Source organism: Rhinolophus sinicus, linkage group LG01 (genome assembly GCF_036562045.2).
Source record: "Rhinolophus sinicus isolate RSC01 linkage group LG01, ASM3656204v1, whole genome shotgun sequence".
NCBI lineage: Eukaryota > Metazoa > Chordata > Mammalia > Chiroptera > Rhinolophidae > Rhinolophus > Rhinolophus sinicus.
In genome coordinates, this window is record NC_133751.1 from 133792910 (window position 1) to 133817482 (window position 24573).

Consider the following 24573-nt stretch of genomic DNA (forward strand, 5'->3'; position numbering starts at 1 on the left):
TTCCCTCATTATGAAATAAAACTTATGCCAGGATAATTTTACTTTATTGCAATTCTAAGTATTATGATAAGATTATGAAACCAATCAAAAGTAGTTTCTTGCTATTGGTTTCATTTCCCCAATATAGCTGTGTGGAGGAGTATAGTGTCTGTGGGGAAAAGGAAAAAGGCTCACTCTTTTCTTACTCATTTACCGATTTTTGGTTGATATAGAAATTTTCCTTTGAGCAGCTCAATATGTCCTCATCAAAACAAAACAAAACAAAACAAAAAACAAACAAACAAAAACTTCCTTTATTTTTGAAGAATTAATATGCATCACATAATGCAATTCAAAAAGTGGTAGGAAGCCATTGACTCTTGGACCTGAAATTAAAATGAAGCAAAGAAAAACTGCAGAGACAAGGAGAGAGAGAGAGAAAAAAATTATAATTTTCTTTACCCACCTTTATTTTATATTTAATTTTTGCCTAGGGCAGTAAGGTGGTAACATAGATGATTCATGAGGCAAATATGCTGGAGTCCTAGCAAAATGATTCTAGAAGGAAAAATAAGAAAGGAAGTTAAAAGATCCAGGGTCTAGTTTGCTGATCCAGTTAGAGAAGTCTGATTTGTTTCGTTTTGTTTTGTTTTGTAGTTTTGTTGTGTTTCCCCCCAGGGAATCCTACTAAGGATTCCATGTATGGAAGTTGAGTGAATACACCAATGTCAGTCTTAATTCTGAAAGCACTTGGTATTAGGGTATTCAATTAAGGAGAGCAAGGTGTGGCAGTGAGTGGGAAATGACTGACCAAAATTTCAGGAGATAAATCGCTATGGTGTTGCCCTTAGAGAACTACCTATATCCTACAGGCCAGGGGTCTTTAGATTAGAAGTCTGACTTTAAGAAGGGATTAGCAAAGAGACCATAGTTTCTGGGTAGGAAATCAGCTTGAAAGGAAAACTAGAGACCAGTCAGCATGGGAAATGGGTAGAGTATGACTTGAAGTAGCGATGGGGGTAGATGAGATGCATTGGTTGTTCTGACTTCCCCTGACCCTGATGCACTGTATCCCAGGTCCATTTGGAAACTTTTATTGTAGAGAAATAGGAAAGAAACATGGGAATCCAGTGATACTTGGGACCAAGAACCACAACCATTCTAACATAGTGGCAAACCTGAACTTGTTGGAAATGTTCATAATACTGGGAGAATTAGAGGCAGGAGATTTCAGACAGGCACCAAGTACCTGTAATGTTCTAGATACAACACAGAGCAATGACACTGATAAATATAATGTCTGACTTTAAGAGCCCATAGTCAACTTGGGCAGAAAAGACACACAACTTAAATAGAGAACAGAAACAACAGAAGTGAAGATATGATTATCTGCCAACATGTAATAGTAAAGGAGGTCAGAGCAGAAAGGAGGGAAAGAGGAACTTGCATAGCAGTAGCAAAGAGCACAGCACAATATCCTATTCTTGGTAATTTGAGATCATATTGAAAATAATCATAAGAACATATGAAATAATGTTACTCTTCGATGAACTGCTCTCTAAAGCAGTGGTACACACACAGTCTCATGGTTCTAGTCTCCATTTCCAACCAAGCTTGGATCTAATAATAACAAAATATAGAAAATAACATTGAATTGTCATGCAGCAGAAACTCTTCTCAACCCACACTTCAGAGGAGCAACGCTTGATTGACACCAGGAATGACAGTCACAAATGTCCCTGTAACAGTCAGGATACCTGTGCAAATCAAGTTGGAAGGGAGAAAGCCTCTGGATCAGAGAGAACTTGCCCTGTTTACAGGATGTAGTTGCTGACAGTTACCATGCATACCTTGATTATTTTGTCCACATCTTATGATTTTTCAAGAGAAGACACACAGATATACACCTTTTCTTTTAAAAATACATAAAATCCTCATTTTTCAATGGGAAACTGATTCAAAATATTCCAAAACATTGTTCAGGCCCAACAACAGATGTCTGTGGGTTGAATTTGCTTGGCAGTCTGCCGGTTTTCCACCTCTTCTTGGATTCATAGCTGTTCCTAAGAAAGCAGGAGCACAGTGTAATGATTAGAAAGAATGCCAAATAACTTCAGAATACACAATAAATGCTAATAAATGCTTAGTGACTGACTAGCACATTAGATTATTCTATGGGGAAAAAAAGCATCCATTTATATATAGATTTTTTATTTAGGTCCTTGTTTTGTTTGTCTAACTTTCATGACTGGGTTTATTTTTCTAACTTGAAAGAACAAACTTTCTTTTGCTGCCAATCCTCTTCAAAGCATTATTTTTTAACCATTAAAAGATATCTCCAAAAGGTTAACTTTTCTAAATTATAGCAAATATAGTAATGCTTAGTTTGCCTGATATTTTCAGTCACATGACATAGGATATGGACCAGAGCATCTACACTTGTGTGGATACATTGTTACAGGGAAGTTAAAACAGAAATTTGTATACCTTTGGTGGTGATAACAGTAACAACAATTGAAATACACATGTGAACACACATGAAGGCACACACACACACACACACACACACACACATACAGATATGAAATTCACAGATGGGGAAATGTAGGCCGGGTGTGGTTGTATAACCTATTTCATCATACACAATATCTATTAATAGATCAGAATCTCTAAGTCCCAGAAGTAGTCAAGACAAAGGCTGTAAGTGAATAAAGAGAGGAGAGAGAAAAATTTACTGTTCAATAATTTTTAAATTATATAGATAACCCTGATATTCACTTTAAAACTCTAACTATGTATGCATTCTCTTTTGACTTCAATGTGACTAAAACCAAATTATATATTTTGCTTTGTGAGGAGCCTAAATTAAGAGAGCAATTTGGCTACATGACTTCAAATTACAGTAACACGCAATTAACTGGAACCTAGTTAGATAGATGAGGCACATAACCATCTCCTCTACCTCCCATCTCCTGAGGAGAGGCCTTCCCAACTCTCTTTTGAGGAAAGAGAAGCAAAATGCCAGCTGTTTAAAGGGGGGATTTAGCCCCCACACAACTCAAGGCGTGAGGTTCCTGATAATGTAGCTGAAGCTCTTGAAGAGAGTGAGGTATCTAAAGATCCTTTAGTTAATCAGCCTACAAAGAAAAGAACACATTTTAAGATATACAATATACAGAGCATATTGAAGGATCTTCAAAAACAAGGACTGAAAAGCTCAGTGAAAAACTTTAAATTTAAATGATGGATTGGTATATATTTTTTATTACTATTATTTTGATATTCTTGGCTTCATGAAAGGAAATCTCACTACCCCAAATTTCAGATTAACTTTGAGTGAAAACAACAGTATTTTGTGGGATTTGTTTTGTTCTCACACCAAAGATCCTTTAATATTTAACAAGCAAGAGAATTGTTTTGCAAGTTTTTTAATTGATGGTGTTTTACTCATAAAGTGCATGATACAAACATTAAAACACCTGTGCTGAAAGTTATATACCATAGACCCTGATTGCAGTTCTTTTGGGTTTTTCTTTTATGTAAGAGAGTTCATTTTTGCAGCAATGATTAAAGCTGCATGTGTGTTCTGGATAGCTAAACATCATACTTAAGTTAATCTCAAATACTTTCATGCACCTATGTGTCTATTAATCGATCTTTAAATCTACCTACTTAACTTCCTACCCTCATCTCTTCTCACTATTCCCAACTATGATCTATATCACTTCCCGCAACCACCAGTAAATTCCAAAGTGAAATTTATTCCCAGGAAACTTACAGCAACAGTATAAACAAATATGAACCTAGTCACAATGGGCTTTAAAAATAAGAAGACACTATAGTAATTAGTAAAAATTTTAGAACAATGCAGATATAAAATAAAAATGTTATATAATTCTATAGACATGTTTCTCATCAAACCTCACTGTGCATATGAATCAATGGGATGGCGAAACACGTAGTTCTCCGGCCCCTCCTAGGTCTTGCTGAATGGGAATATCTTTGGAAGGTGCAGTGAAATCTGCATGTTAATAAAGCTCCTCAAGCTGACCCTTGAGAATCACAGCTCTACAGCATTCTTCCTCCTCACTACTAGAGCTATTTGTTCATTTTCAACTGAGGTTATTTCTTACCCTAACTCCCAGGAGAAGTCTTAGCTTATTGCAGGTAATCTTTAACTAATTCCAGTGGAATGAAGTTCTATGAGTTTGATAATAAATTATAAAAAGTGATCAAGCTTTTGGTCTGCACTTGTGATGCACACATATCAAGTGTGTTGTCCCCTTAATTGCAAGTCATGCCTTCATCATTAAGTATTTGCCTTGTCCCAGACCACAAACTTCTCTACTGGTAAACTGGTCATTCATTGCCTCATTCCCTTGCTAGGATTGAAGCCCTACCTCTCTATTGCCAGTCTCCCTTGCGGTTAATTGAGCTAGCTCTGAACTAATCGCCAGTATTCAGAACTCTGACACTTAGCAGCAAACCTCCTAATTGATAACAATCTATAAATCTGAACTTCTGAGTATTGCTACTCTCAGATTACCAATGATTGTTTCTTCCCACTTTTTGGACAAATCTTTCTATTCTATTTAGATCCCCAATTCCCAATGTTTACTAAGACTGTGACCAGAGATTTACATAATTATTGGACACAACTGTACCTCTTATTAACATTTGTGCATGGGAGAGCTCTCCAGGATCTGTTTGCTTTAGATGGTGAGCCAGATCCTGGTCCTTTCTCACCTTGATAAATCATGAGAGATAACAGATCTTTCTAATTAAAACATGTACATGTATACACATATGTATATATGTATATATATATATATATATATATATATATATATACATACACATATATATACATATATTCATATATATATATATATATATATATATATATATATATATGTGAATTATTCATATAGAAAGTTATCTCTACCTCATGTCAAATACAGAAATTATTTCCAGGAGAATCACAGTTCTAAAAATAAAAGTCGAAACAACAGATCTTTTTAGAGGAAGACATAGGAATAATCTTTGTTGTCTTGGATTGGGCAAAGGTTTCTTAAGAGGACAGAAGAAGCACTAATCATAAAATGAAATCATAAGTTAGAAATATTAAAATTAAGAATTACTATTAATGAAAAGATTCCATTAAAACTGTAAAAAGCAACCCAAAAGTGGGAAAAGATCATTATTGGAACACATATATTAAAAGTGACTTGTATCCAGAATATAAAAACAACTCCTACAAATCTAATAAGCAAAAGACAAACAACTTAATAGAAGACCTAACGAAAGTTTTGCACAGGCATCTCACAAAAAGAAATCACTTTGCAGTTAGTCACACAAATAAAAGTTTCAGTGAAATAAGCACAGCAAGTAAAAGTACATCATCTAGGTTTCCATTTATAGAAAGTTCAAAAATAAGCAAAACTAAAAGACAGAGTAGTGATGATTCTCGGTGGGTTGGGGTGGATAGTGACTACCAGGGGGCTTTTAGAGTGCTGATAATATTGAGTTTCTTGAGTTAGGTGTGGTTACATGAGCATGTTCAGTGCGTTACAATTCATTGACCTTATATACAAACAGGGATACAGACAAACACACACATTATTTAAAATATATTGTATGCATACATAATTGAGTGGAAGAGAAACTGATTTTTAAACTCATTAAAGGAGAGAGATTCTCAAATATTTTAATGGTGTTGTCATTGTCACAACAATGGATTATGACATTACTATCCCATTCTCAGACATGTCCCTTTGGCACTGAAATCCAATCCAATCAATTCAGAATTTGAAGACATGAGCATTAGGGAAAGACTAATTGGATACAATAACAAATTTGCTAAATAAAACAAATGTCAGCCATATTTGACTACTGTCAATTACTGATTCCTGTTAATTACTGTTGAGCACTAATTATACAATATGCAGCTTCTCCATATTTTAATCTGGGCAGGCCAAGATAGAGATAGAGAAAGCTTGGTATACTGCAATCAATGCATGATTAGATTTCATCTGCTTGATAAAAGGGCTTTGCAACTGAGTCACATCCTCTTGGAAATAAATACTATAGAACATGAAATCCCAGAAAACAAGCAATTGCAGGTTGAAGTGTATTCTTTGCACTTGATACTCTTCCAACAAAGATCAGTGAATCAGTCCTGTCCCAGGGAGGGTCTGAGGTTCTGCTTGTTTTTGCAAGTGTTTTCTAATACTGTAGCTGCTGAGAAACATTTTCTGTCACTGATGTTTTCTCCTTAAGTGACATTTCATCATCCAATGCCCTAAGATAGTCACCCTGTTTTCCCTTAATTGATGCTTGTATGCAAGAGGCAGAAAATGGCTCAGCATTTCTTGCTAGATTGAGTCAAAACTGACAGAGGAAACAGAAGATTGCATTATTTATGTCCCTTCTGGTTCTCCTATGTATCTAAGGAGATTGCCATTTCATAAAATTTCTTAGGCTGCTTAAACATAATTACAATGGCGCAGGCATTTTGTTCCTATTTGCTTTTTAATTTTTTACTTCTTACCTGACCACCAGAGGGAAATTCAGAAGCAGTTCCACTAATCTTATTTTTTTCTTCTATGCCCTTAATAAAATGTAATTGCACCCTTGGACCTCTCTTCCTTAAGTGCTTCATTTGTCATTCCTGTGAAGTCTTTACCTACCTTTTCTCTTAATTTCATTGGTAACCAGAAACATTAAACATACACCTGGAGTTCAAAGTGAGGTTTCTAACATTCTAGATAATTTTTTTCCCTGATCACTAGGTGTCTTTAACATTAGATTGGTGTTTATGAATAGATGCTGGGATATTTATTCTGATTTAAAGTTAATTAAGAAGCACACCACGAGAATGCTATATTGTTCACTGTGTAGTTTCTGTGGCTGGGGATCCATTGTTTTGGGTCTCTTTTCACCAAGTCTTTTGGGAGGGGATTATGCCTTAAACAAAGCCATCAAAATTTCCCAGGATTTATAAGACAGAACCCAATTCTTCAATAGGAACTGTGTGGTACTCCTAATCTAGTCCCATCTATCTCTGCCTGGCTTTCCCACCTAACCGCTCATACTCTAACAGTTGTTGTGGACGCTCACTCCTCTTTTACTTAAATCTTTTGATCTCAGCTGCACTACTCTTAATATCCCTTCTCTGCCTTTGGAGTCCTATTTATCATACACCATCACAGTCAGATGTCACCTTTACCTTGAAATTGTCCTCAGTCCCATCCTCCATTTCACTCTTGTCAAACTCCAAGGTAGACAAGCATGCTCGTGTCTAACTCAACCCCAGGTTCTTAATAAATTTTTGCAGACATAGTGGAACCTAGCAAGTCTATTGATCAGAGTGGAAGCTTAATATAAATTTGAAATATAAAATCAGTTGCTTTGCTCCAAATAGGTTGGAGACTAAAAGGCTAAGGTGTCCAGGGGATGAGAAATGGCAACAGGATACCAAGATCTAAGAAAAGGTCAAGGTTGCTTACCAGACAATTTTGTCCAGGACTTATTCTACTCAAAATATATTTTACTTGTCATTTTCACCATTTAGGATGCCCACATGCAATGACAATAACTATATTTCAATTTATCCATGAAGCTGACTTGCCAGACTTTGTCAGTAACTGCAGCATATTGTCCAGATTCCCTGATGTAAGTTAAATAAATGCAAAACCTTATTATCGCATTTCCCATATATAACACCTGCCCAGTCAAAGACAATGTTACCCAATGGGGTGTCTATGGTCAAATTCGTTTACTGTGATCTTCCTTTCTCATTATATTTGACATTTTTGAAACTGAGTTTATTGCACTCTCTCTGCTTATGGATGTGGTCTGGGGAAATTAGACTTAATAGAGACGTTGAAGCCACAGGGAAAAAAGAAAAGGAAAGTGAACTGGAAGGAAACTGAAATTAAAATGTTATTTTGGTAAATGGCTGCTGTGGTGGAGACGACAAACAATTGCAATGCAAGTTAATTACTGACCTGTCAGTAAAGTGTAGCATGAAGGTTGTGCCACACATTACTGGAGCTACCAGGGCCACAAGTCATTTCCACAGGGGAACAAACTGACTATGCTCTACCACAGATCAACATAAGATCTTTCCAGGGGATAGAAATGAATTTCTCAGAGAAGTAATATTTGTCTGTGGGGTTGCCATGAGCTCTTAGCAGACTTGGAGAAAGAGTTCTTCCCACGTATTCCAGGAAAGGAAGGGGGTCATATCGCCACAGAGGGTTCCTGTGTGTTTAGACAGATGGGACCATAGCTCTTGGGGGTTGGGGTGACCAGACAGCTCACTTGTCACACAGTGAAAACCCAGACTAACAGACATTGAATAGGATTTTCTGGGGTACACTCAATGCTTGCCTCTGAGATGGTTTTCCTTAAAAATCCTCAGTGGTAATCCATGTCAGGCAAGAGAGACCGTCTTTTAGAGAAATAATATAAAGCACCTAAAGAATTTGAAACTCCAGGGAGACATTCTTTATTGTGAGAACAAGTAGTTCTGCTAAATTCTAATATGATGATAAGTGTTTTGTTGTTGTTTTGTTTGTTTGTTTTAGTGAGAAAAAACAAAAGGGTTATTCTGAAATGGAAATATGTATTCTTTATAGTTTTGAAAATTCATATGAATCTCCAAGTATATTTTAATGTTAGCCTCAGAAAGTATGAAATGCGCTGCTTTTCTTCTGCTTCTAACTGATCTTGAAATCTCCATAGTTTATTTGAAAGACTAGTCAGGGTGAGTTATACCTAGTTTTTAAAATAAGGAATAAGCTTATTCAAAGACATTTTCCTACTGGTAATGCTTTGTTAGGCTATGTTCACTGGCATTAAATTTTTTCCATATTTTTTTCTATTTATATGTTGAACAAACATTTACCAAGTCTCTCTTTTTTTTTTTTTTCAGGAAGCATAGGAGTATTTATAAATTATTAAATAGAAAGACTTACACAATATGTATCTAGCATGGCTGCTCTATGATCATTTTCTCTCCCTGTCAAATTTCCTTCAGAATTCTTGTTACCTTATTTCTCCCTACAGTTTCCAATTGGCTAGAGGAGAGGAGGCTATGACTTCAGCAAGGATGTTTCGGGATGTAGGCCACGGGCTCTGTCCTGGATTGCTTGGAACAGGCTGTGGTGACTTGGCGAAGTTTCTCAATATCTCTGAGCTTCAATTTTTTTCTCTCTTCTGCAGCATGGAGATATATCATAGTGCCTATTCAGTTTATCCTAGCTCAGAAAATTTGTGATATACTCTTAATGCTGGTGTGTTTCACAAATACGCTTTCTAACTCAAAAGGGCAATCTGCTGAGATTTAATGTAATTACCAGAGTGCAACAAATAATTGACAGAACAGCTATGAAATTTATGATTAGACAAAATATCACAGTCACTCCTATTTGGGTATTTGCAGTGAGAGTGGAGAGTGGGAGAATCAGGCCCAACAAAACTGGCCTACTGAGCCGAGCCAAAGTTTGTGTGACTCTTATGATGTGCATTGTCATCACTGTTTCCTGTTTTTAAAACACGATTGAAAGTGGAACTAGTGCAATATCAGAAGCTATTCTTGATCTTCTCTTGGTACACATAAAATCAGGAAGTCTAAAGAAATTGTGAAGCTAGTCTTAAGTGATTTACATTTTGATTTCTAACTCAAGGGTATTTACTGGGAGAGTTTTGTAAAATCAATGGATATTTTAGACCCATGCAAAATTAACTAATTCTTCAATATTTCATTAGTCATTCACCAAAGCTCTGTGTGCCTCTTGTAAGAACATAAATGCATAAGGCATCAATGTTTTCTCTAATAAAATTAATAATGGTGATGATGAAGATCATGACCAGATGATATGTTTAGAAAGAAGAAGGGAAAATGATACATGGGCATGTAGATCACATGAAACTTAAAGTTGATATGACTTAGAGTTAACAAAATGCTTGATGTTACTAAGTTGCATAGAAATACACATCGATGACTATTGATTTTGCAATCTATTCCACCAAATCTAGAAAGTTGAAGGTCAATGAGAAATGAAAACATGGGTGGAATAACAGAATAAGATTCCAAACCCCTGTGAATATTCCTGGAAGGATAATACAGAAAAACTCACAAATCGGGGTTCTTCATTGCCTTTCTGCACACATCCTGCAATTGATACATAGGTGCCTGGAAGAACATCCACTCCCTGATACTGGCAGCCTAGTCATGGTGGATCCTGTGGTGTGAGGGTTTTTTTTTTTTTTTTTACTCAAGGTTAGGCAGGCTTTATAATGGAGTTTGTTCCTCTAGAAACTTCTTTCATAAATATTCAAAAATTAGACCAGCATGGTGAGGCCATCATATTGCACAACTCCAATAGGCATCATTTACTAGAATGCAGTGCTAATTAATATCCTGCTCCTAGCCACACATGCTACTTTTCCCCTAAATTTACTTAAGGTCATACATGGAGTAGACTGATCAAAGCTCTTCTACTGCAAGATAATTCTCCCACGTGGCCAGACAAGATTCCAGTTTGAGATCAGGTAAAAACTTCCCTGAGAAGTTAAAGGGAAGTCAGACTAATCATTTGTGACATTTTGTCAATTAGTTTAATAATTCCCCTCCCATATAGAACTAAGTGATTCACAGAGAGAATGGGTAGGGATGTAGGTAAGGAAGAATGAATGATGGAATTTCAGAAGCATTGATTCTGTGGATGAGATGAGGCCTGAGTAAGTGCTGCAGTAGGCACTTACTCATCCAAAATATAAAAAGAATCAGAGGTGCCTGGTAGAAGAAAAACAGTGTTAGGCTGTAGGTGAAGGGAAATGGGAAATTGAAAGATGGTGAGGACAAAGGGCTGCAAGTGGGATCCAAATACAGATTGCAAAATTTGGCCTAGAAACAGACTCATCCACTTGCTACCATGTTTCCCCCAAAATAAGACCTAACCAGAAAATAAGCCTTAGCATGATTTTTCAGGATGCTCATAATATAAAATAAGCCCTACCATATTTCCCTAAAAGTAAGAGCAGGTCTTACATTATCTTTTGTTCCAAAAGACACATTAGGGCTTATTTTATATTACGAGCATCCTGAAAAATCATGCTACTGCTTATTTTCCGGTTAGGTCTTATTTTCAGGGAAACATGATATGAGAAGTTCCTAATGGAACGGAAGAGAATAAATCATCTCTGAAGCCACAAGGACAGTAGTAACAAGTTCCACAGCCACTACTAGCACAGCTGTCATTTCAGTCTGTCAAGTTTCCTTCCTCCTCAATCCTCCTCTTTCTTCCTGCGCTCCCTTCGTCCTGCAGGGGGCTCCTGCTTCTCTCTGTCTTGCACTCAATTCATACATACAAGACATTTGGATATTATACCAAGGAAAGTCCTCTGCCCACATTCTGTCCCTCAGAATGTCTCGTTGGAAGTGCTTCGGCCCAAGGAGAGACTAGCAAGATGAACAGAATCACCCACACTAATGTTAAATGCCATTTTCTTTATGAAACCTATCATTTCTCTTTCCTTTGGACTTCCTTGGTACTACATTTTTACTTCATAACCCATTTCCACATCTACGTTATAATCTCACAGTTAGTGTCATACCTTTGCATTGCCTGAAGTGCCCCATCTGCTCTGACTTAGGTCCAGCATGGGCTGATCTCTTTGACGGATTTTCTCCATCTCCCTGAGCTTGATGCCATTGCTTCTTTCTCCATATGAGCACAACTCTATTCTCATTTCATTATGAATTGTTTGTTTATCAACCTCACAAACTGTAAGACACTTGGTTACAAAACAAACAAACAAACAAAAATGAGTATATCCAGCCTGTAATATAGTGCCTGCAGCTTAAGACAATTTCAACAAATATTGAATGGATAATTTATATTCTGCTGGTAGGAATCTTTAAGAAGAAGTTTTGCGTCGTTTTCTGTATTCTTCTGAGAGCAATGTAGTGCTCTGCATAATTAGAAACCACCAAATCTTGGCAAATAGGAGCATAACTATAAGATAGTATCAAGCAAATGCCATTATAGAACAAGAGAGAAGGGAAGCAGAATAAAGAGAAAAAAAGAGTGCATTGGGGAATCAACAAACTGTGAGGAAGGAATCTGATGGGAAAGGATAGGATGGCTAGAGGAGAGAAAGAGTGAGGAAAGAAAAATAGCCTTACCACTGTGGTAGATCAGCCTAACAGAAAGATCTAAACAATGAAGATTTTGAAAATGCTTTCTGCAGCCTGTCCCCAAGAAAACAGGTGGGGGAGCCAGATAAGAGGTTTTTTAAGTAATCCAGCCTTTTGACAGCAACACATCATGAGGCAAATTATGAGTTGATTGTGAAATCAACACAAGAATGCAAATGTTGATTTGACAATGAAATTTGTGCTGACTCTGAGGAAGCAACATGTCCTATAAATGGCACATGGCAGGGCTATGTAAATACAGTGGCTTCATGCTCTTGGTCAGAAGATCGTGGCTTTAGCCTGAGTGATTTCCCTCACCAATATTACAAATACAGCATCCTTTGCAAATACAGCATGAGTAATTGGGAAGATCAAGCCTTGAATGCACTCAGAGGAGAACCTGGAGTTTTCTAGAAAAAATGTATATGCTTAAATCATAGATTAACCCCACCTCCCACCAAATCCCTTGGGCATCAATTCATGCCAAAGCACTTACATTGTTGCTTATCTCCCTAAAACTACTGAGCTCTAAATCTGTAGTAATACTTCTTGAGCTCCCAGACTTCAAGCACATCAGAATCAGAAGTGGAAAGGGCCCTACAGATCATAGCAATCCTCTTGGCTTCCCCTGTCCCCTCACTATCACTTTTTTCCAATGATGAAACAGAAGACCATTGATTTGTAGACGATCACAAAGGTGATCATTCAAGACAGTGCTGCCACTAGAAGTCAAGATGGGCTCTTTTTATGCAGGCAGTCTAATTACCATGAATCCAAGGCCTGCATTACAATGGCAATCCCTAGATTGTTCATTCCTTCATTCATTCTTATTTCAATTCACCAAAATATACCCTGAAAAAACTCATGCTTTTAGTAGTAGCATTTTCAGAAAAGTCAAAGATTCATCAATTTGTTTTGTTATTTGGAAATGTTTTTTATTTGGCTAAGACAAATTAATGGCCTCAAAAATAGATTATACACAGAATAAAACCAAAAACTTATTATCATGTACTGGAATATATGCAGAAATAACTATATCATCTGCATGTAATTGCATTTACTTTTACAAAAGCATATATATATGTATATATATATATATATATATATATATATATATATATATATATATACATATATATACATATATATATATACATATATACATATATATGATAATAGAGTAATATATATATTACTCTATTATCTTATGCTAGTTAGATATAGAGGTAAGATCCCTTATGCCTACATTATGGGCCAGATTTTATACATTTTAAAACTATTCTTATAAAAGTGGCTGTCATATTTCTATGGACTATTGAGGTAAGATCTTCTTTTATTTAAATTATTATTTTAAGTCTTATTGAAAGAGCTCTTATTCTCAGATAAATTTTTATAATACACATGTAGAAACATAAAAATGAAAATATGAGCAAAATAAGTCTGTTAAGGAATTCTTAAAACAACTTTCCTGTAAACAGCTTCATGAGGTATAACTGAAGTACAGTAAAGTACAAATATTTAGTCTATAATTTGATTATTTTAAATATATATATACCACTACAGTTAAACCATCATCGCAATCAATATAACAAACATATCTCTCACCCTCCAAAATTTTCTTGTATCTAATGTAATCCATTTCTCTGTCCACCCTGTCCCTAGCAACCGCTGATCGGCTTTCTGGCACTATATGTTACTTTGCATTTTCTAGAATATTATACAAGTGAAATGATAAGTACCCAATAAGTACTTTTTTCTTTTTCTTTTCTTAGTCTGGCTTCTTTCACTTGGCACAATGAGTTTATCCATGAGGTTGTATGCATCAATAGTCCATTCCTTTTTATTGAGCAATATTTCATACTGTAGATAAAATAGAATTTGTCCATCTATTGACCTGATGGCCATCTGAGTCTTATTTTATTTTTCAGAATAAAATACATACTGATTTATTTATTTCTGGCCAGTGTCCTTATGAAAATTAATATAATTTCTCTGATCCTCATTTTTCTCCTCTATAAACATAAGAGTTTAACATCTATCTCACAGGAGTTTTGCAAGGATTAAACTACCGAACGCATTGCCTGACACATAATAAATATTTAGTAAATATTAACTTTTGTTCTAAGTTATCGCTCAACTATTGTACTGGCATCAGATATGAGGTAACACTTTTCCTGCTATTAAATGCTTTCATTCTTTCCTAATCATTTTTGTGTCCACTTAACTTGAATATTACCATTATTCTAGCCCCATTGTCTGACAAACATAGGGTTTCCAATGCAGTTGGCTCCTTAAAATGTAATCCTTCTTTAGGATTCTATAATGGCTTCTATAACTAACTGGTGACAATTTTTTCTAGTGTTTACATACATGCCCAGGCTAGTTATGAAATGTCTATATAGGTGAAACATGGAGACAACAATCAGTCCAAATGGGGATCTGTTTCTAGAAGCTTAGAAGCCGTGTTTGCATTGCAAATGTTCTATTTTAAATGAGATGACATGTTCATCTATGGGGTTTGTGGGGAGGAACAGTTGAAAAGGATTATGGATTTGGGGAAGCAATTAAGCCCCTCCCCCCAGTCTACCCATTGATACTGCCAGTTTAATTCTCTTCATTTTCTTTTCCTGAATTATTGTTTCTTCACTCTCTCCTTTGAAATGTGCCCATACTGAATTTTTCCTGTCTAAATCAGACTTCTTCCATTAAAATATAAACAAACAAACCATGTTGATTTTCTCTTTCTTCATAAACAGTATGTCCACTAAGCTATTAAATTAGTTCAGTTGGCAGATGGTGATGAACAAAAGAAGTTTAATCCCTTCCTTGGATATTAGGAGTGGGGGGTGGGGGCTGGGGCTAGGCACCACGCTAATAAGGCCAAGCCAATATATTTGATAGTCAGTGGGACTGGGTTGGTTTGCTCTTATGCCAATTCTACTCACTTAAATTTGACTTTATTGACGTGGGTTTTTGTTCACCAAAAAAAAGTGGTCATGTGTGGAGGTGGGGTGGGATGGGGTGGGTAGTAGATCAGTGACATTGTGAATGAAAAGATCATAAACTCTAGAGGTGGTTATGTGGCAACATCATTTCTGTACAAGGAAGGTTGTATTATAGTCATTAGTTCCCTAATGGAATTAGGAACTACACAGAGTATGAGTATGCTGCCTATGAACTTTGAGGTCCTCTGGCATGTATAGTTCTGTCTGCATAAAGAGATCCACATAATTTAATTGATTAAAACAACTACAACTGCATGGCGTTTTCTTCTCAAAGAGGTGGAGACTATTTACTTCATTTTTGTAATATACTGATTTATAGGGATGTGTACTGCACCAAAAGGTTTTCATGAAAAAGTACATATTTAGAATAATATAATGCTTTCATATTTTACCAGGATATCACTGTAATATGCAGAAATCTACGAATTCAGATACCTCTGTGGAAACACTGAGTTCTACCCGCCAAGGTACCGGAGCTGTGCAGATGAGAATCAAAAATGCCAACAGCCACCATGACAGGCTGAGCCAAAGTAAATCCATGATCCTTACTGATGTTGGGAAGGTCACTGAACCTGTAAGTCAAATACTTCTACATACACCAAGTTCGCCTATACAGAATTTTGTAAAAAAAAAAAAAATAGCCTTGTTTTGTTTTCCTAACGTGCATTAGAAAACTGTTTTTGTAGTGTATTTTATCTTGCTTACTTATAGTCATAATAATATCTCCAGTTCTGAGAGAAGAGATGGACTAAATCCAGAGTGATAAAGTGAATTTGGAGCTAGACCGAAGAGCACCTTTGACTCATTTTAAGGGCCTCCACTATCATGCTTCAGTGTCATAAAAATAATGAGGTTATGCTAGCATGTGGTGTTTGTACTTCCAAATACAGTACATCACTTTGAAAAGCCAGAGGCTAAATTTAGCTAAGAATGAACTGAGATTAAAAAAAAAAAAAAAAGTCTTTAAAAAAGAAATGTGAAAATCTCTTTCTTAAAATCTCCTGGCAATGTATGATATTAGAAATTAGGATTTCATTTGGAATGAACATAAACGATTGAAATGGTGTGGCGATTTAAGGTTTGGAGAGGAAGCCATTTTGTCTCGATAATGTGTCATTAGGAAGATTTGAAATAAAATAGTTAGGGATGAACTCTACTGCCAATTGTGTCCCTGCCCCTGCACGCATCCTGAGCCACTAAACACACTGATTGTGATGAGTCTCTTTTGGTTAATTTTCTTCCATAATGGTGGTAACTTGCAGCTGAGGCCATAGGATGTTACAAAATTATTTATGCAATGTTAGCCACTCTTTTGGACCCTAGATCTATTTTGTTTCTCACAGTGTGAGCAAGAGCGAGAAATAGGTTAGCTGGGGACAGGCTGCAAGTCCCAGTCACCCTGCAGAAACATGTGAGCTATTAATTGTGTGTTCTGTTAATATTGTAGAGGCCTATGAAATATTCAGCTCCCTAACTGAGTTATTAAATGAGATAAACTTGCTGAGTAGCATGTTACTGATTATATTTATTCCATTTTTTTTTTCTTCACTCGAATTTCAAGTGCAAAATTAACACACAACAATCTCAGGAGCCTGAGAAATATATGATTTTAATCATTCTTTTTTCAGGTATTATAGGCAAATTTAGCATGAGGAAGCCAGTGATTATATTTTGGGAGTGAAAAATATATCCTAAGATAAGGTGTCCAGAGATGCATTTTTCTTTATTTACTTTCTCATTTAAAAGGATTGTCTACTGGGAGGCACAACACTGCCAGCCTGACTCTGCTTTTAAACTAGCTAAAATGTTCCTCAACTATGAACTTGAGATAGTGGTTAGAGTAAATTATTGGAATCTCTATAATGTATTATCAGTAAGAACTGTACCTTTGAAAAAGTTTAGAAGTTAAGTATATTTAATGATGCCTAACATATTTTATTGGCTGTGTTTAACAAAAGGCACTATGCCGCAGTTGTTTTTGACAAGCATGAAAACATCACAGCATGAGACTGCAAAAGGAATTATGGAGAGAAATTACAAGTGATCCATCTCTCAATGAATTATCCACCTCAATAGCCCGCAGAACTCAGCTACCAATTAACACCTACTTTATTACATGTTGGGATGTACTTAATAACTTTCATGTGTTTATGCACTATTACCTTGACTGATGCCTCTTGTACAATTAGGCATAATTGGCATATCAATATGCAAAAGTTAAAAGGATTAACCCTCTTAAAACTAATGAGCATTTCTGTATCCAGCTGCTAAATGAGACAAAATTAGCATTTTTCACTTTTGGGCAGGATTTTATCATGCAGTTTCTCATTGTTGATATTACCTTGTTACATAACTTTAGTTTGGGGGGTTATATTCTGGCCTGCTAGAGAATAAGAGTTTTCCAAAGTTAAATTAGCTATAATCACCCCAGCTTTTGTTTCCCCATTCTTAGCCTGGGCAATATGTGTTCCTCGACAAGGAACAAAAATAAAAGTTACTTTTGGTTATGTGTGCTCAGTGCATAATTATATAAAAAGGGTATTTCAGTGAGGATATGTCATTTCACTGAGAAAACTTGGCTCAGAGATACTGTATTGAAAGCTTGCCATGGCACTAATTTTCTTTCTGTCTCAGTTCTTTTCATCTCTTTTTTCCATGCACAATTTTCTGACTAGATACTGACAGAATGTAAAGTATTTTGGCATATTTATTCAAACAAGCCTGTTAAAGATATCTGCTCAAACTAAACTAAGGACTTGATTTTTCAGAAGTTGGAGGTGGGGTGAGGTCAAGGGGGACATTTTGAACTTAAGAGAAGCCAGAGATGTGTTCTAAAAATGAGTGTACAGGCTCACATGTATGGTTTGTTGTAACAGAGACACATATATTTAATCTGCACAGAAAAAAATTAAGAGTACTTAAGGACTATATATATATGTTATGCATCCTATTTAATATGCATGATATATATGCATATATATATATATATATATATATATATATACACTACTTGTTCATTGGCATAACAATTATGCAAATCTAATATGGACTTATTGGAGTATATAATAACGCAAGAATCTGATATTACATTCATAAAGATTTAACATTACAAAAAATCATAGAAAGGTCCAAGGGTCAAATTAATTATACAATTTTCTCATTAATTCATGAATTCCACTTTTTATTTTGTTCAGTTAAAAATATGGCTAATATAACTATGAACTCAGAACACAATATATACGTCATAAAAGCCTATATTTTGAGTAAATTAAATCAAGGAGCATGTAGTTTGAAATCCCGATATAAACATTTATTCAACCCTAAGCCTTGCAAACACAAATGAATTTACTTGTTAAATTAAAAGTTTTGATTACCTAAGTGCTGCAGGGAAGCATTTCAGTAAAACAGGTATCGATACTCCATTAGTATTTTATTGGTGGTATTCATCATTTTCTTTTAACACCAAATAATCATTTTGATGTGGTTAATAAGATCAATGCCTTTTCAAAATTCAAAGAGACCACTTTGCTACCTGGGAATTGGAGAGGTGGGAAGCTTGGACATGGAAAGACTCGGTTAGCATGGAAATTGCCTATCTGTGAGAGAGAACTGGAGACCTCTGGTTAGTGAGCGGGGGAAGGAATGCTCTTTGGTCTCAGTGAGGTTTTGTTTTGTTTGTTTGTTTGTTTGTTTGTTTTTGTCTTATCCTGAGCACCGGTGTGAGTGAGCCCTTTTAAAGGTGGGCTGCTTATTTACCCGAATGTGTTAAAAACACAGAAGGAGACGACTTAGCGTAAATGGGGACAAGTGAAGTGTGTCTCTTTAAGGGCTAAAAAGGCTAATGTGCAATCCAGCAACTAGCTAATGCAAAAGGTTTAACGTGGCTTTGATGTTATTTATAAGAGGGATGCTCCAGCCTAGTAGACAGTTTAGAATAGATATTAATGAAGAGTTTAAATAGCCCAAGTCAGGAAACTGCAGACATAGGATTTGCAGGAGCAGTTTCGGCATTTAATGCTGGTATCTTAAGCAGCAACATGTATGACTATTCACCATTTCCATCTTGTAAACCCCGCAGAAGTGCATTACTTCATTCATGGCCATTATGGACAGGGAAATATCTTTTTATTAGTGTTCAGATAAAGACTTAGCTTGAACCATTCCTAAATGTTAACACACAAGACTCCTTTTGCTTCTGTTAACAGTCTGTGTTCGTTCATTTTTCTTTTTAATATGTTATAAGAAAAAAGAGGAAACAATTTTCTTTTGTTTCTTACTTCTGTTATTATAGGATACTTGCCAAAGTTGTGGCTAGCCAAAAAGACAGACATAAAAATTGCTACTAAAAATATAAGCCTTCTGTTTAGCAGAGTTTTTGAGAGATATTATGAGGCTGTAGGACTTGTCCATGTTTACTTCAAATCAAGCTTATAGTTAGGTTTGAGGCTTTGTTTGTATAAATTGTCCTGAAGTGGATCCTGATATTTAATTAAAATGACACTAAATCACATTGAATTGATAAGACTTGGCATCTCAAACAAAGGTAATTGCCCGTATTGGTTTTGTGCAAAAATAGCGCTGCTTGGAAAATGTGCAGCCAACACAGACTGTCAACTCCATTTATAGATCAATATGTGAAAACCATTGATCAGGCAGACATGTATAACAGTAACACTTTGCATTTATTTGTTGTTTATATACCACATTAAGGCTTACAGGATTATAGGCTTCCTAAATATTTTGACTTCCTCATAAATATATGATCTGTTGCATGTTAATTAAATGAGAGTCTGCAGCCATTTCTAAAATTGTTTTTAGTTTGATGATTTCCTTTTATTGCTGTGGATCATATGATCTGAAAATGGATTAGTTTCCTTCTGCATAAAGATTATTAAAGCTTATTTTAATGTGTCCTATTTAGTGTAAGATGTGGCTGCCTTTTTGCTTTGAAAAATATAGATACAGACAATTATTTTCTCTTAGCGAGTGGCTGGTCTTTTTTTATTAACTGAGCATTCTCAGTGCTCAGGGTAGAATTATTTCCTGAAATATTTTGCACACCCTGTAGATAACAGGTCTTCTTGATTTCTCCTGATAGAATTTTCTTTTTTCTTTTTATCTAGCTCTGTAGTACAGGCTTCTGATCAAACATTATGTACAAAATAAATTGATCATCTCAATTAAATTCTAGACACACGCAAATAAGAGTTTTATTTTTCTGATTCAAGAACAAGCCTTATGAGCTGTTCTTATACACTGCATTCTGCAGTTAAATCTTTCTTATCTCATCAATGTCAGGACAGTGTTTTGTTCCTAATCTTTATTGGGCTATTGTGGATGACATTTGTAAGCCATTTTGGTTTATAAGGAAAAGCTGGAGGACAGTGGAGTGAGACTCTCCGTAGATCCAAGCCTCAGATATGGCTACGCAATAATGTGTCTTCCACTGCAATTTTCTTTGCCACTGAGAGGTCAATTTTGTTGAGAAATCTTTTTATATCCCTGTATACATCAGGAGGGCTGCTTTCAACAAAATACTTGGCTTTATATATGATATTAAAACAATAACAAGAGAAACAAGATTTCAGAAACAGCAAAACAAATATAAAAAATTATGAAATTCAAAGGTTATCTAAGGTGGCTAGTTTGCTGTAGAGCAGACAAAAAAGTTTATTAGCCTGAATTTTGACTTTTTCATAATATGCCCTGTGGGGGCAAAAAGAATCAAAAACCATCAGAGATTTCTTTTCTTGTCTTTGCCATCCCGTGTCATCTCATGCTGTGAAAATCTTTAACTCTGTTTACCAAGCACAAATTGGACTTGCAAAAGGTACAGAAAGTTTACAACAACCCCAGTGTTCCCGCTTCAAAGAACGAACCTGGACTTTTGAATTCACATACGTGGCTGTGTTCTTTCCATTTTAACTTGCGCATAGCTAAAATTGTTTATAATCTCCTACTGATTGAACACGGAGCTGAATGTACATGAGATACATTTTTTTTTTTTAAAGTTAGTCCTCTGATTACTAATTTGAATCCAAAACTCTAACCTTGTTAGCATCTGGACTTATTTCCATAATAACAACCCCTTCAGAACCTACAAAGTAATGAATAATTGACAACAAATGAAATGTTTTGATAGTTGTCGGCACAAAGCATGTTTAATGTTTTGTGTTGCTTCCTAGCTAATTATGTAGATGACACATTTGTCAGACCTTGACTGCCATTAGAAACGTGTTTCCAGAGGGGAGAAAAACAGGCTATTCATAGAGTAATTAACTAGAATGCTCAATGACCTGTGAGAGATTCAAATCGCTGCCAGTTCAGACATTGTTTTGTTACAGAAGCAGAGGGGTAATTAAAATTCCAAATTACAGTCCTATGATGGAGCATTTGTTTGTTGACAGTATACTCTTACTCTAGTTTGTTAATTCTTTTTTAAATTGCTTCTAATCCATTTTATAGCTTTAGGAGTTCTGTCTTTGAATTTACTGACAACTAATATTATGGTAAATTGTGCTTCAGTGGAGTACTGAGTGCCTCACAGTTTCAAGGCAGCGCAAGGTGGGTGGGATAAAAGAGCTCCTTCCCTAAACTGACACATCAGGTGCTGTCAGTGGGAATGCCACTAATGTGGAACATCTTGTTAAATACTGCTTTTCCAATTCTGTATGAGGGGAAAACAGCCTCGCAGGAAATACAGAGATAAAAAGGAAAGCAATGATGAACATCTAAAAAGGAGAACGACACCTAAGCTCCCAACAAGAAATGATTGATTTAGGAAGGGGCTCTGTTACCAAGAGGGGGGAGAGAGAAGTTAGGGCTGAGGTTCATTTGTGGAAGACTGTTGACTTCAATGCCGAACATGCAACAGTTTGTAGAAAAGCTCTCAAAGGTCCTTCAAAATAAGGGCATGTTTTACAATAGTACCTTGAATCGCAGTTCAATAACGAACTGCGGGATAATGGGTTTCATCTATGAAAATTTTCAAGGAATTATGGGGATAGTTTACAAATCTAGAAGGCTACCATAGTCTGAAAAATTCAGCTCAAGTGCAATGTTTATTTAGATTGCTGAAAGAGAGAATATAGTTTTATTAAAAAGATCTGACAGAAGTCACACGGTATTTCATGCAGGCGAGCTGACAGAGGCATCCAGCGAGCGTTGATTATCCCGAAGTCACTGTCAGCTAGGATTGATTTTCACTTTCTCCGTTTATGTAACGGTTCCTGTAATACAGCTGACCCCGGATCACGTTACCTTGTCATTTCTCTGCATGGATCAAGAAGAGATGAGCTGAAAATAGCTAGACACTGACCTTGAACTTGCCAGAAAAGTGAGAAGTGACAATGGGATTTTTCTGTAGTTCATGTACAAAGATTAAGGCAAACTGTTCCTCTGTTGAGTTCACTGTAGCAGCACAAGGGGGCAGAGCAGTACTAGAGATTACAGGTAAAACAGATTCTGTAGCAGCATGTAAAGGTTCTGAAATACCAAGTTAGAGCCAGAGGTCTCGTTTTTACATCTTAGTGTAGACATAAAGGAGAATTACTGATGAATCAAAATCTCGGGTCCCCTGATGTTCATAATCAGTAATCTAAAAGTGTACATTCTAATTAAAAAAGGTTACCGAATACTCTGAGTGGCAGCAACTATGCTTTGCCACTGAATTATTTGCAGTGTCTCTTATTTGATTCATATAATACACTTCACTCTTAATATAACTTTGGAACCATAGTCAATATTATTAAGAGAGTTTTATGGCAAATTCCTAAAGTGATGTGTGTCATGTTATGTACAATTGTATCAAATCCCCCAAATTAAAATTGGACAGTGTTATATGGTGATGTGCACCCATAAAGAGGTAAAAGGCAAGCAGAAAAACCACGTTTGCCATTTAATTTACGTTTTTCTATACCTGGTACATTTTTCCATTTTAATATTTGCCTCCATTTTCAAAAATATCCTTCCATAGATCATCATTATAACTGATTAATCTGAAACATACTATGTTCAACACTGTCCTTTCCTCGCTAGCACTTAGTTAAGCTAAATCATTGGTGTACTGATGCCGAATCTTTCTCATAAATGGCACTCAAAGACCTTGTCAAGTGAAGCAGAGAATCGAAGCAGGTTGAGAAACAGAAGAACAAACACTAACTTCATTATCCCCCAGGTTGTAAGTGCCTTATGTAATGGCAAAATAGAATCTTTGCATGTGTGAGGGCACAACACTACAAATCTGTAGAGTAACAAGACCTTTTCTTGCATATAATGGATTCTTTCTCTGCGTGTGTATACACACATAAACATATATATTACACTTATATACATATATAGGATATATATACATCTGTCTCTGTATATATATAAATACATACAGAGAGAGATGTATATAATATTTATATATTTGAGCTCATTTTTCTATTCTAGGAAGAAGTAACCACATACATATATTTATAAGCTGAAATATCAAGATTGCTTTAATTCTCTCCTTCTGTGGATTTAACTCAGGACAAACTGACAATGTTAAGGTCTGAGACATAAGTAGAATTCTAATTTGTTTCAAGGATGGAATAAATAGATCATTCTGTTGCCAGGAGTGAGGTTGAAAATATTCAGAATACGTGTGTCATTACAGAAATCTATAATATCTAGTTTTTGGCCTCATGTAGAGAAAATGGCTTTGTGCTTCAAGTGTAGAAGGTTTTGATGTGCGTGTATGTGTGTGTTGGAGGGGTAGGGATGTAGTGAACTGACAGTTACAAAATTGGTATCTAATACTGATGTCTTTGAAAGCAATCCTGAGGAACGGTGCGTTCCTTTAGAGTCACACTTTGTATTCTGGCTCCTCAGAGTGTGTAGACATCTTGCATGTCCTCTCCCAGGTGATAGGAAACCCAACCCTAAACAATTGATTGGCTTCTGCTTTTGAGGTCAAGGCAGACATAAAGGTGTTGGCTGCGAAAACACTTCCCCAGAGTTGTTTTTCCTCCTTCCTTTCAGTGCATAAGGCTTTTAATAAGGGACTCCAGTCCCTGATGTGTTCAGATTCAGTTTATTGTTACCATCTGTTTAATTACCCTCTCAGGTTTGTGTTGGGAAGCACAAAAGTATTTTATCCAGCCTTTGAATCCCTGTGTTCCTAAAGAGATGTGGGTAAAGTACTTGTCAGTTTTCAAAGAGCGTATTAAAAACTGATAAGCAGAACCATCTCCAAACAATACCAAGTAAGGAAAAGGCATTATTTTTTACATGAATGCATCTTGCAAGTGATTAGCAAACACACAGCAATGTGGCACTTTCTCCCAGCAACGATGCCATCTTCTTTACATGCAATCTCGTATGCTTCTCCTTTAAGGTGATGGATTTTAATGATTC

The 24573-nt window shown here is 35.9% G+C and overlaps 1 protein-coding gene across 1 annotated transcript in view; it reads left to right on the top strand.

Annotated features, from left to right (window-relative positions):
- Positions 1-24573, top strand: part of ARHGAP15 (Rho GTPase activating protein 15) — a 620551-nt gene that overhangs the window by 14553 nt on the left and 581425 nt on the right. Inside the window, exon 2 of the mRNA XM_019735910.2 lies at positions 15588-15766. Within this exon, the coding sequence (XP_019591469.1) occupies positions 15602-15766 (165 nt within the window). The 5' untranslated portion in view covers positions 15588-15601. The remainder of the gene's footprint in view (positions 1-15587; positions 15767-24573) is intronic.